We start from the raw sequence: 14,918 nt of genomic DNA, 5'->3' as shown, positions 1-14,918 counted from the left end.
TCTGATATTTTTACATCGTAGGCAGTCATTGTGAAATACTGCCTTAATGTTATTAGGTGTATCTCTTGCTTTTATCTCGATAGTGGATGAGGTATCACATATATAAATGAATTTGTTTTCAAAACAAAAATTCCTGCATGACAGAGAAATATTATCTCCGTTTATAGATGACGAAATGAGACGCAATGGTATGTAACAGAGGAATTCTGCATTTGAATCTAAGATAAAACTCAATCTTCCCAATTCCCTATCCACTTCCTTAATTGCACGTCCATTCTTACTTTCCAAATCAGATCCTCGTTTCTCTCATTACAAAAGGTCTAACTGAAATAAGTACATTATGTAGAAATATTCATGCATCTCAAATATGATGTATTTCTTCCAAAGAAGACAAAAATATTAAAGTAATCTAATTTTAATATGTAAATTTTCTTTAATGCTCTTCTATATGCTTTTTTGAGCACCTCTTCTTTACGATCTTAGGTGGCTGTTATAATCACAAATATTTAAATATTTTGACCGACTTTTCATATTTTTCTTGAGACTTTTATAGCATGATATTGGGATATGGTGTCATATAAGGGTGTTATTGGCATAATTGTTTATGATTTTATTTCCTATCAGTGGTAGAGCCATGCCGTAATTATGCAGGGCACCTGAAACGTGATGATAAAAAAACCCTCACAAAATGTCATAATGTATTCTGTATATGCCACACAGTTTATATAGTGGAAATATTTTACAAATAGTTCACAGATTTTAAAATGTTTTAGAGTATTTTTCTGTTTTTATCTGCTCTTGTCAAGCCAAGTTTTCTTGGCTACCGTGAATCCAAATATTCACAGATCATAGGAGCCACAACAATCCTTAAAATGCATACACATGATATGTTCTGGAGTTGGCCCTCTTTGCACTTTCCAGAGCTAGGAGCAAATACTGAATCCAATGGACATGTTAAACACTTATTTTTCAATAGCGTAGATATACTAATAGCCCTCCAGAATCTCGATATATCGATCCTTAGAATTGTCACTGGAACATGACTAAATATTGACTAGCATGGCTCTGGGGTTAGTTTAAATATTTCAGCGGGGGAGGAGCATACTCCACAACTGAGGGGAAGAAGGAAACATTTCCCTGGAATGCTTATATTTCAGAATGTCGCATTTTTGAAGGACTCCGCGGTTTGGAAATCGTAGAAGTTAGAACATAAGAACATAGGTTGTCCTCAAAGGCACGCAGTAGTGCTCAAAGTGCAGTTGAAGTGGTCAAAGATGCATGCCAAACTGGCTCCGTAATTTATCAAATGGATATTACTACCACATATGTGATATGTATCTGTGTATATGTCTATGTTGCTCTGTGTATATATATATACACACGTGTTCGTTTCATATTTTGACTTAATGCATTATTGGCATATATGTTCTTCTTGTGGTAGCATTATCAAGGAAAATTAGACTAGATATTAGGAAACTGAACTTGAAAACTATGTTGCTGTGTGTATATATACACACACGTGTTCCTTTCATATTTTGACTTCATGCATTATTGGCATATATGTTCCTCTTGTGGTAGCATTATCAAGGAAAATTAGACTAGATGTTAGGAAACTGAACTTGAAAACTACCAGGCTGGGAAATACACAGAGTACGAATTGTTTTATAGTACTCATTTGACAAAGCCCACCCATAGATAACACTTACAAATTTCATTTCACCTATTGATTTGGTAATTCATGTTATGAATTAAATGACGAATCTGACCAAGTCAAAATATCTGAAATGTGAACAAAATTTGACTTAATGCTGCAGAAATATATATCAAATCTAAGGTTACTAAACGATAACAACTGGTATATAACAACTGGTATATAACAACTGCACAGTATGTGAGTGAAAGTCTAAAAAAATCACTTATATTTAAAAGCTACATATATACATAATAACTCAAGGGGAAAATGGAGATATGTCTAATTCATATGCAGTCAGATTAAAATTACAAAAATATTATCAGTAAGTCTTTTAAGGAATAAAAGATTCGTCACTGACGACAGTTTTGTGGATTTCCTGTGCATATATCAGACTCATATTTGCCTAATAAAAAGAACGCAGCATATTTTAAAAAATAGGTGTCAAATATAAATACAAATCTACAAATTCCAGCGCAGAGCTTCTGCAGTAATTGGTTGAGACTCTGAGCGCCGCTGTTTACCAATCAGGGAGAGAGACGCGAAGAGAGATCCAGCCAGCCCAGCACCGCTGTTAGACAGCACAGAGCACAGAGATCAGACTCTCACTCACCGGGTTTCTCTGGACTAAGCATTAATGGACGATACCGGCTGAAATAGGCTTATGATTTAACACCCGATATTTTCGGAAACATTTGGCAGACATTCCCTGACGAATCGGCGGCATTTCCACATTACCATGGGAACCGCAGATGCACAAAGGCTCCGGGACTGCAAAGGGCTAGCCCTGTTCTGCATGATACTGGTTACCGTTTGGGAGGCAGTTTCTGGGCAGATTCGCTATTTTATTCCGGAGGAAATGGAGAGAGGGTCTTTTGTGGGGAACATCGCAAAGGATCTGGCGCTGGATGTACAGCAACTCTCAGACCGCGGAGTCCGTATTGTTTCCGGAGGTAAGACTCAGTACTTTGCTTTAGATTTCAAGAGCGGCCATTTATACATCACGGAGAGAATAGACAGAGAGCAGATATGTGGTCGAGTGCAGAAGTGTTTGTTAAACTGTGAAGTTATAGTGGAGGATAAAATGAAACTTTTTCCGGTCGAAGTTGAAATCACAGATATTAATGATAATGCTCCCAGCTTCCAGTCAGAAGAATTCCAGTTAAAAATCAGTGAAACAACAGCGCCAGGGTCACGGTTTTCTGTGCGTCAGGCAGAGGATCCAGATATGGGACTAAATTCCATCCAGAGCTACCAACTCAGCAGTAACAGGCATTTCTTACTGGATGTAGAAACGCGATCTGATGGAATAAAATACGCTGAACTGGTGCTGGAAAAGTCTCTAGACCGGGAAGAACAAGCCGTTCACAATCTAATCCTCACAGCCACAGACGGGGGAGATCCAGTCAGATCCGGCACTGCGCAAATCCGCGTTATTGTTCTCGATTCTAATGACAATGCCCCGGTTTTTAGCCAGCCTGTCTACAAAGTGAGCGTTTGGGAAAATGTGCCTGAAGGTTCCACGGTTGTTACAGTAAAAGCCACTGACCTGGATGAAGGAGTCAACAAAGAGGTGAAATACTCTTTCCAAAAAATCACAGACAAAGCTCCCCAAATGTTCCACTTGGACCCGAAAACGGGTGAAATAACAGTCGTGGGGAAACTGGACTTTGAGGAAGCTGCATTGTATGAAACTGAGGTGCAAGCGCATGACGTGGGAGGTCTTTTCGACAAATCGAAAATTATAATCCTTATTAGCGATGTGAATGACAACGCTCCGGAAATCTCTCTCAGGTCTTTCATCAGCTCGATCCCCGAGGACTCTCCCCCCGGGACTGTGATCGCCCTTTTAAATGTGCAAGATGCAGACTCAGGAGAGAACGGGGAGGTCACGTGCTCCGTACCCGGCAACCTCTCCTTCCAGCTGAAGAAACCCTTCGATAATTATTACAGTCTGGTGACTGACCGAGCCCTGGACAGGGAGCAGGTGGCAGCATACAACATCACAGTGACCGCCACGGACAATGGGACTCCTCCTCTTTCTACAACCACCACGATCCCACTCCGGATTTTAGACACGAACGACAATGCCCCCTTCTTCGATAAAACATCCTACACCGCCTACGTCACGGAGAATAACCCGAGAGGAGCCTCCGTTTTCTCCCTGAAGGCCAATGACCCCGACGAAGGGGAGAACGCCAGAGTCACTTACTCTGTTACCGAGGGTCAGATCCAGGAAGCTCCGCTCTCCTCCTCCATCTCCATTAACTCCGAGACTGGGGCTCTCTACGCTCTGCGCTCCTTCGATTACGAACAGTTCCGGGAGATTCGGTTCCAAGTGCAGGCTCAGGATGGGGGTTCCCCACCTCTCAGCAGTAATGTCTCCGTCACTCTCTTTATACTGGATCAGAATGACAACAGCCCGCACATCTTACACCCCTCCTTTCCCACCGATGGCTCCACGGGAGTGGAGTTGGCCCCTCGCTCCTCCGAGCCGGGTTACCTGGTCACTAAGGTGGTGGCGGTGGATGCAGACTCCGGGCAGAACGCCTGGCTCTCCTACCAGCTGCTGAAGGCTACAGAGCCGGGGCTCTTCTGTGTGGGACTCCACAGCGGCGAGATCAGGACAGCGCGCTACTTTGTAGACAAAGATGCGCTCAAGCAAAGTCTGGTGGTTTTAGTGAAGGACAGCGGACAGCCCCCTCTCTCTGCCACGGTCACTGTCACGGTGGTGGTGGCTGACAGCATCCCCGAAATCCTCTCCGATTTAAGCAGTCTCTCAGAGCCTGCAGATCCCCAGTCCAGCCTCACCTTGTATTTGGTGATCGCTGTGGCTTCCGTTTCCTGCTTGTTCTTTACCTTTATCATAGTGTTACTGGCCCTGAGGCTCCGCCGGTGGAGAAACTCGCAGCTGTTTGACTCCTCGAGTGTGACTTTCAGTGGAGTTCCCGTCTCGCAGTTTGTGGGGCTCGATGGAGTCAGAGCTTTTCTTCACTCCTACTCACATGAGGTTTCTCTAACCACGGACTCCAGAAAGAGCCAATTCAACTTTCCCAAATCAAACTATTCAAATACTCTGACTAGTCAGCAGACTTCCGAGATAAAGAATCCTATTCTAATGACTGAAGAGTTATACATTAATAACGGGGATGAGACCTCTGTTCAGGTGAGCAGATATTTTGGCGCTTTCTTATTTGTGTTTAGATATAAGGACTTTTGAATATATAGCAATATTCTAAATGTATAGGAGGGGGGTGTTATATTCAGCATAATGCACATGTAATTCATTTGGAAGTGTTTTGGAAACCATTGTAACTCCCGGAGCATTTGGTCAGACCTTATAAATTTTGTTTTGTGTCACAGAAAAGACATATCTTAATTCACTGTACGCGTTCTGATGAAATAATAATTCATTTAAAACCTGGCACTATCTTTATCTATGATAACGGATACTTTTCATTGCCTGAAATAAGATAAAGGTATTCAGGCATAATTTTAAGAAAAGATTGGCAGAAAATATGAACGGTGTTTTAAAGCAGAGTGAATAGGTATCTGCTTGGCTGTCAATATTATTTTAATTTACAAATCAGCTTACTTTAATTCCAATTTGATGTTATTGCAAACTATATGCCCTCAAAATCCATGAGGAAATTAAGGTTATGTTATTCTGAGAGGTATTGGTGACTGCAGCCATCATAAACCTCTTTGAGACTGGGTGTGAATACACTTTTCAAGTTACGTAGCTGTCAGTATAAGTTAATGGGAAGCCCCTCACCTAAAACAAAAGGGGGTTGTGAACCCACCCGGAAGTTTGGAGTGAGTGGGCGGAGGGCTGTTGCTGAGTAATGTTTGTGTGGGGGGATGGAGGAGAGGCATAACGCACAGACACTAAACTGAGAGAACTTTTGAGTCTGGTGTTGGCTAAAGAGTCTTGGGTCTGATCCTTTTTTTCTTCGGTCCTCCTGTCTTTGGAGAAGAAGGTCTTTGTACATTCACTGTAAATAAATAAGTCTGCATCAAAGAAAATACCAGACTCCATCAACTTCTGCTTCCAGCTGAAACCTCCCCAGGGCCCAGAAATTTGACCAGCAGCTGGAGTGAAAAGGGAGCAACAGTTATAAATAGTTATTTAGGATGAAGATACTATTTGAACATTTTTTTCATTTCTTGTAATAATAATATTCTTGTGTCCTAGTTTGGGGCCCTGAGAAGTTGCCATATATGTGTGGCAGATTATACTAATGCTTTTAAACATAGCTAGTATTAGAAGAAATATTCTAACATTTCTTAGTCATGTTTATCTAGGAAGAGATATGTTTTTCAACACCACATGGATTAAAAATAATTTTAAAATGTCTAACTGAAATTTCCACGGTGAGTGGACCGATAATTATAGATAACTTATCAGTCAGTGGTGTACGGATATTTGACAGTATTATTTTATCTTTGCATCGTATGGCAATTTTTAATATACGGATTTACTAGGACTGATTTTACCTTTCCAGAGATGCTTCAAATCTGGAACACTTCAGGGTATGTTTGGAAACCTTTTACTGTGCTTTTTAGTGCAGTTCTGTTTCTGTAGGAGAATTCTGCCTAGTGTGTATTTATAGTACAATTTGAGAATGGAAACTTTCCTTTGTTGCTTTAGAAACACTCTGTGTATTGTGAGTGGACCAAATAGTTTGAAGGAAAAAGAGAAGCTAAAACGGGCAATAAGACTCTAAAGCTAACTCAGAAAATGGCTTAGTTCAGAAGTTTACTTTGAGGGTTAGAGTCCGCGGCTACTCATGTGCGCTCATGTCATTCACGTGTTAAAAATGCTGACTCTGTCAAACAGTATTGGCTGTGTCTCACGGGTATTAGTGATTATGGTAGATGTGATTCTTTAAATAGAACTTGTTGTGAATGTTGGAAAGTTCTCCTACCTATTCATATTCAGATATACAGATATAAATATACTGAAAGAATCACTGTCACCACACAAACGATACAGAAAACTCAAGAATGTCCGAGGTTTGCACTATCCATGAATGGCTACACACAAACATACGTACACAGTATTTATAGTCGAGACTTTTACATCTCATCTGTGATTCACTTGTTTACAATTAAGATAAATCGTTTTACAACACTGTACACTTAGAATACGTTTTGAACAGAAAAAAAATATCTCCCACGAGAGTCCTAGAGCTGCTTCGTCGCCCATAATAAAATCACTGCTATTGCAGTTCTCGGGCTGAGACTCAGAGTGCCGCTGTTGGCCAATGCGGAGCCAGGGCTGGAGCCGGAGATCCAGCCGAGCCTCCTGCAGTGCGATTGCTCCGTCACACAGCGCAGATCGCAGAGGAAACAACAGAGAGACCTTCACAGTCCGGCTGAGAAAAAGGAACCGCCACAGAGCGCTCTGTACAGCTAAGAAGACAATCAGGACTCTATTTGCACTACGTGATCGCACATTTCTTTAACCGGAAGGGATTAATGAAAACAAAGAAGACAGCAAGAATAGTGCAGATCTGACAGGGACCGGGATGGAAATCAGACGCCGAGAGCCGGGCCGGGCAGTCACACGGCAAGTACTGTTATTTCCCTTCTTATTGTTTTTGTTTTGCCGGGCGGTCTCGGAGCAGATTCGTTATTCGATTCCTGAGGAAATGGCGAAAGGTTCCCTTGTGGGGAATCTCGCCAAGGATTTGGGGCTGAGTGTGAGAGAACTGCCCAACCGGAAGCTCCGTGTTGTCTCTGCAGCTAAAAAGCAATACTTCAGCGTGAATGGAGAAAGTGGCAACGTCTATGTGAATGACAGGATAGACCGGGAAGAGATATGCGGGACATCTCAACTCTGCGTCATAAATTTCGAAACTGTGCTGGAAAATCCCTTGAATGTTTTCCACATAAATGTCGCGATCCAGGACATTAACGATAATGCCCCGCGTTTCTTAAAAGATAATATCAAACTAGAGATTATTGAATCTACTTTACTAGGTGCCCGTTTTCTTCTGGGAAATGCTGAAGATCCTGACGTTGGGATGAACTCTCTGCAGAGTTATCAGCTGAGCCCCAATCAAGATTTCATCCTGGAAGTCAAAGAGAGCCAGGATGGCAATAAATATGCAGATTTAGTGCTGCAGAAACCCCTGGATCGGGAGAGCCAGAGCAGCCTTCACTTGATCCTCACGGCTGTGGATGGGGGAGAGCCGCAGAGAACTGGGACCGCCCAGATATGGATTAATGTCACCGACGCCAATGACAACCCCCCCATCTTCACACAGGAGCTCTACAAAGTCAGCCTGAGGGAAAATGCACCGACGGGCTCCTTAGTGCTTCAGGTTAAAGCCACCGACAACGATGAAGGTTCAAATGCTCAGATCAGCTACGTCTTCAGCAATATTCCAAAAAAAGCCCGTCAGAAATTCAGTCTGGACCCAGAAACCGGGAAAATTACAGTGAAGGACCCTTTGGACTTGGAAGAGTCACGCGATTATCGCATGGCAGTAGAAGCAAAGGATGGAGGCGGACTAGTAACACACTGCAAAGTGGAAATCGAGGTTCTTGACGAGAACGACAATGCCCCCGAAATGACACTCACATCCATGTCCAATCCAGTCCCAGAAGACTCACTGCCCAGGACAGTGATAGCTCTGATCAATGTTAAGGATCAAGATTCTGAAGATAATGGAAAGGTCTCCTGCCATTTGCAGGATGATTTGCCGTTTAAGATAATATCGTCTTCCAATAATTATTATAAAATTGTCACAGACAGCACCCTGGACAGGGAAAGGACCCCGGAGTACAATATCACAATCACAGCCATAGACAAAGGCTCTCCCCCCCTCTCCTCCCAGAAAACCATCCTGTTGCAGATCTCGGATATCAATGACAACGCCCCTATCTTTGAGAAACCTTCCTATATCGCCTATGTGCCAGAGAACAATCCCTCGGGGGTCTCTATTTTCAGTGTAAAAGCCTCAGACCGGGATCTGGACCGGAACGCCCGAGTCACTTACTCCATCCTGAGCAGCAACCTCCAGGAGCTGCCTCTCTCCTCCTACATCTCCATTAACTCCCAGACCGGAGCTATCTACGCGCAGCGCTCCTTCGACTATGAGCAATTCCGGGAGTTTGAAGTGCAAGTGAAGGCCCAAGACGGCGGGTCCCCGCCTCTCAGCAGCAATGTCACCGTCAGGCTGTTTATTCTGGATCAGAATGATAACTCCCCTCGCATCCTGTACCCTTCCCTCGGAGCCGATGGCTCCGCCTTGTTCGAGATGGTCCCTCGCTCGGCCGAGGCAGGTTATCTGGTGACTAAGGTGGTGGCGGTGGATGCTGACTCAGGACACAATGCCTGGCTCTCCTACCATCTGCTCCAGGCCACGGAACCGGCGCTCTTCAGCATGGGGCTGCACACCGGGGAGATCCGGACAGCCCGCGCCTTTGCGGACAGAGATGCTGTGAAGCACAGGCTGGTCACCCTGGTGAAGGATAACGGGCAGCCGCCTCTCTCCGCCACAGTGACTCTCAACCTGGTGTTTGCCGAGAACTTCCAAGAGGCTCTTCCGGAAATGAGCGACCAATCGGGTGACTCGGCACCTCAGTCTGATTTACAGTTTTACTTGGTGCTGGCTTTAGCCTTGATCTCATTTTTATTCCTCCTGACCGTTACACTCGTCATTGTGGTGAAATTGCGAAGTTCAAGGAAACCTAAATTACTTCAGTGTTTTGGTCCTGACTCTTATTCAGAGGCTAGCCATAGGTTCGCACTGAACTATGATGATGGAACTTTACCTTATTCATATCAGCTGTGTTTATCCTCGAATTGCAAGAAGAATCCTAATGTCCAGATAGCAGAGAATATTCTGAGCAGTGACAGCTCTGGGATGCTATTTCTGGGCAATGGAAGTAGCATCTTACATGCTGAGAAGGAGACTGCTGGGGAGGTAAGCTTCCAATTTCATATTCATCTTTGTTTGCAGATTTTTAAATTATATGTTTACCTCTTCAAGGAGTGTAGGAGGTCATTGTGAAACTGAACGTGAGTAATTGTTTTGGCTATTATGTGGTACACATCACTGGAATCTCTGAAACATGAATTAATCATAGAATAATGAAAATATAAAAATGTAAGACTGGCAAGGACCTCCCAGCCCTCTCTACCGTGTCAGGACTAAGGAAACCTATACCATCCGTGACAGGTGTCAAGCTGTTCTGCAATGAATCAAGAGCCTGGACAGACTGTTAGGAAACAGGGCACAATCCCCTCTCTCTCCCCCCCCCCTTTGGCTGTGAATTCTATATATAGTTTTCACCAACCAATTATCAAGTTTGAACACTTTAACAGCATTAACATGGCGTCACAGGCAGTCCCCTTGGATACTCCAATCTGTCTCACCACCAAGGTAAGCTTGCCATTGTGATAGATGGTCCCTTCCACCAACGATCACAGCAATATTCAGGTTACTCTCAGTCCCAAAGGATCAGTCACTTACCCCAGATCCATTGCACGTTAGGTCTCACATCAAAGACAAGGCTAGTAGCCAAATCTATAATAAAGTATCTAAGCATTTATTAACTAGGAAAAGATGAAAACAGCTAAATATACACACTCAAATGAGTTACAGTCTTAAGTTTCAAAAGGTAGTAGAAGCTTCTCTAATAAGCCAGTTCTATGTGTTCCTTGGGGCTAACACTGGCTAAGCACTTGGGAACTTTTGCTTATGTTTAGTAATCCTTGCCCCTTAGAGTTTAAGTAGCATAAATATACAGTTCCTCCTTGTTAGGGTTTCTGATTCCTTCCTCCCTTCTGCTTTAAGTTGCAAACTCAGCTGTTGGAAGGAATTCATTTGAAGGTTTCCTATTCATGGGGGATGGGGGAAGAGTAATAAACAGAATCTTTTGTCCTCTGATGTTCCACAATAGTTGTTATGGTGTTGATGGGCCTTCTTTGCCAGGCAGGACATAACATCTTTTGTTGGAGACTAGTATTTAACAGGAGTTAATGTTTCTCTCCTGTCTGGTGACTTACAGAGGCTTATAATATAAATGCTTAAATGTTACCTTGCAATGTGGGATATAGATTTTGTAAGTGAGATTAATGCATGCAGAAACTTACAAGCATTCGATAAATTCTAAACACTAATCACATTTTTATCATTCTGATTCCTGTTTTAATAATACTAACACTCAGGTGAGCTATACTGATTCCAGCTACCTGTTTGTCAATATTCAAATGAGACATGGGGATCTTGGCATAAGTTGGCACCTAGTTTGCCAGCATCACAACAGGTGTTTGTCCAATCTGTTCTTAAAAACCTCCAATGATGGGGATGCCACAATCTCCCTTGGAAGCCTAGTCAAGTGTTTTGCTGCCCTTATAGTTAGAAAGGTTCTCCTAGTCTAACCTAAATCTCCCTTGCTGCAGATTAAGCCAATTACTGTACTTCTTGTCCTGCCTTCAGTGGACACGGAGAACAACTAATCACCATTGTCTTTATAACAGCCCTTAACATATTTGAAGACTGTTATCAGGTCCCCTTTCAGTCTTCTTTTCACAAGACTAAATATGCCCAGTTTGTTTAACCTTTCTGCATAGGTCAGGTTTTCTAAACATTTGATCATTTTTGTTGCTCTCCTCTGGACTCTCTCCAGTTTGTCCACATTTTTCCTAAAGTGTGGTGTCCAGAATTGGACACAGTACTGCAGCTGAAACCTCAACAGTGCTGAATACAGAGGGACAATTGTCTCCCATGTCTTACATATTACAGTCCTGTTAATACACACCAGAATGTTATTAGCCTTTTTCATAACTGCATCACATTGTTGACTCATATTCAATTTGTGATCTGCTATAACCCCATGATCCTTTTCAGCAGTACTACCATCTAGCCAGTTATTATTCCCCATTTTGTAGCTGTGTGTTTGATGTTTTCCTTCCTAAGTACTTTACACTTGTCTTTATTGAATTTCATCTTGTTGAATTCAGACCAATTCTCCAGTTTGTAGAGGTCATTTTGAATTATAATCCTGTATTCCAAAGAGCTTGCAAGCCCTCCCATCTTGGTGTCATCTGCAAATTTTATAAGTGTACTCTACACTCCATTATCAAAGTCATTAATGAAAATATTGAATAATATTGAACCCAGGGCTGACCACTGCAGGACCCCAATAAATACATCCTCACAGTTTGTGAATGAACCATTAATAACTACTCTTTGAGTAAGGTCTTTCAACCAGTTGTGAATCCATTTTATACAAATTTCATCTAGACGGCATTTCCCTATTGTGCTTATGAGAATGTAATGTGGGAGTGTGTCAAAAACCTTACTAAAATCAATATATATCACATCTACCACTTCCGCCCATTCCCCAAGGCCAGTAACCCTGTCAAAGAAGGCAAATAGGTTGGTTAGCATGTTTTGTTCTTGACAAATCCATGCTGGCTATTCTTTATAATCCTGTTGTCCTCTAGAACCTTACAAACTGATTGTTTAATAATTAGTTTCAGTATCTATCCTGGTATTGAAATTAGGCTGACAGGTTTATAATTCCGCCGGTTATTCTTGTTCCTCTTTTAAAAAACAGGTACTATGTTTGCCCTTTTCTAGTCCTCTGGGACCTCATCTGTCCCCTAGGAGTTCGCAAGGAAAATTGCTAACAGTTCTGAGATTGCTTCACCTAGTTTCTTAAGTACTGTAGGATGAATTTTGTCAGGCCCTACCAACTTATTTAAACATTCTTTCACCTGTTCTTTCCCTATTTTGGGTTGTGTTCCTTCTGTATCACTGCCTGTAGTGACTCAAGAGAGTAAGTACCAAACTCAGGCCAGACTATTAGGAACCAGAGCACAAACCCCAAATTGGCTGTGAGTTCTATACTTAGATTTCACTAAACAAATATCAAGTGTAAACACCTCAGGCACTATGACAGCTTTAACATGGAGTCACAGATAGTCCCCTTACGTACTAGTCTGTCTCACCACCAACATGAGCTTACCTTTTTGATAGATAGTCCCTGACATCAAGAATTACAGCAATATTCAGGTTACTCCCTGTCCCAAAGGACCAGTCGTTTACCCCAGGTCAATTGCACTGTAGATATCACACCAAAGACAATTGGCTTCTATCCAATTCTATAATAAACTATATAAAGATTTATTAAATAAGAAAAGAAAATCCAAGATTTATTTAAAAGGTTAAAGCAGGTAATCATAGAAACACAAATGAGATACAATCTTTATTTTTAAAAACTAATGGAAGCTTCCATAATAAGCAAGCAGTATATGTTCTTGAGGGTAATCCAAGCATAGCAGCTAGGGATCTCTTGCTTATGCCTAGAAACACTTTGCACCCAGAGTTCAAGCAGCATAGAGATAAAGTTCCTTTTATCCCCCTCCTGGCATGTACTCTCAGCTGCAAGAACCGCTGGTGGGAGGGTGAGATGGAATACACCCCTATATTCACACTCTACACATTATCCTAATAATCTCTGTACAACGTAAGCCTTGTAAGGTTTCATATGAAAACTCAAAATTTGCTGGTCAGTAATATACTGGTAAAATATGTGTGGCAACATTGTATGTGAAGTTATAAAATTCCCCTGTATGATGTTATGAACACATGTTCTACAGCCCTGCCCAAGCAGAAATCAGGTCTGTCCTAAACAAAAGAAGGAATGTGTGCTTGCCTTAATTTGCATTTAAGCAGTAAACAGAGTCATCGAGCAGTGAGGGAAAACAAAGGAAGTTCAAACAGGTAAAAAAACCACCATGGAATATCCTTCCATATGGACTCTTTGTCTCCTGGATCTCAGCTGGAAATATTTTTCAAGGGGGGGACTGAAACTATAAAAAGAAGGGACAGACACCCCAAGGGATCCCTCTTTCTCTCGCTGCCCACATCATTTTCAGCACCTGAGAAGACAAAAGGAAACAGCCATTGGACTCTGGGGGAGGGGTCCTGACCTTGGTCAATAATCTGCTGGAGCATGTGGTGAAAAAGTGTGCTTTGCAACTAAGATAGTTTCTTAAATAGATACTAGTAAGCATTTTATCTCTGTTTTTCTTGTAACCATTTCTGACTTTTATGCTGCAATACTTGTTCTCACTTAAAATCTATCTTTTTGTAGTTAATATATTTGTTTTACTGTTTTATCTAATCTAATGTGTTGAAATAGAAGTCTCTGGGTAACTCCCTTTAAGATAATAAAATTGCATACTATTTCCTTAAAGGAATTATGGACTTAATATGTTTGTACTGGTGGGAGTCTGCTATAGACCACCAGACCAGGGGGATGAGGTGGATGAGGCTTTCTTCAGGCAACTAACAGAAGTTACTAGATTACAGGCCCTGGTTCTCATGGGGGACTTCAATCACCCCGATATATTCTGGGAGAGCAATACAGTAGTGCACAGACAATCCAGGAAGTTTTTGGAAAGTGTAGGGGACAATTTCCTGGTGCAAGTGCTGGAGGAACCAACTAGGGGCAGAGCTCTTCTTGACCTGCTGCTCACAAACAGGGAAGAATTAGTAGGGGAAGCAAAAGTGGATGGGAACCTGGGAGGCAGTGACCATGAGATGGTCAAGTTTAGGATCTTGACACAAGGAAGAAAGGAGAGCAGCAGAATACGGACCCTGGACTTCAGAAAAGCAGACTTTGTCTCCCTCAGGGAACTGATGGGCAGGATCCCCTGGGAGAATAACATGAGGGGGAAAGGAGTCCAGGAGAGCTGGCTGTATTTTAAAGAATCCTTATTGAGGTTGCAGGAACAAACCATCCCAATGTGTAGAAAGAATAGTAAATATGGCAGGTGACCAGCTTGGCTTAACAATGAAATCCTTGCTGATCTTAAACACAAAAAAGAAGCTTACAAGAAGTGGAAGATTGGACAAATGACCAGGGAGGAGTATAAAAATATTGCTCAGGCATGCAGGAGTGAAATCAGGAAGGCCAAATCACACTTGGTGTTGCAGTTAGCAAGAGATGTTAAGAGTAACAAAAAGGGTTTATACAGGTATGTTAGCAACAAGAAGAAGGTCAGGGAAAGTGTGGGCCCCTTATTGAATGGGGGTGACAACCTAGTGACAGAGGATGTGGAAAAAGCTAATGTACTCAATGCTTTTTTTGCCTCTGTCTTTGTGAACAAGGTCAGCACCCAGACTGCTGACCTGGGCAGCACAGTATGGGGAGCAGGTGACTAGTCCTCTGTGGAGAAAGAAGTGGTTCAGGACTATTT

At 42.3% G+C, this 14,918-nt stretch overlaps 1 protein-coding gene across 1 annotated transcript; it reads left to right on the top strand.

Annotated features, from left to right (window-relative positions):
- The first annotated feature begins 2,429 nt into the window (after positions 1 to 2,429).
- On the top strand, positions 2,430 to 9,714 carry LOC135882918 (uncharacterized). The gene is made up of 3 exons (XM_065409949.1): positions 2,430 to 4,856; positions 6,196 to 6,223; positions 7,166 to 9,714. Exons 1-3 carry the CDS (start codon positions 2,430 to 2,432, stop codon positions 9,712 to 9,714), a joined length of 5,004 nt encoding a protein of 1,667 aa, XP_065266021.1.
- Positions 9,715 to 14,918: the final 5,204 nt, after the last annotated feature.

Source organism: Emys orbicularis, chromosome 8 (assembly GCF_028017835.1).
Source record: "Emys orbicularis isolate rEmyOrb1 chromosome 8, rEmyOrb1.hap1, whole genome shotgun sequence".
In the NCBI taxonomy this organism is placed as follows: Eukaryota; Metazoa; Chordata; order Testudines; family Emydidae; genus Emys; species Emys orbicularis.
This window is presented reverse-complemented; position numbering and strand designations above follow the sequence as displayed.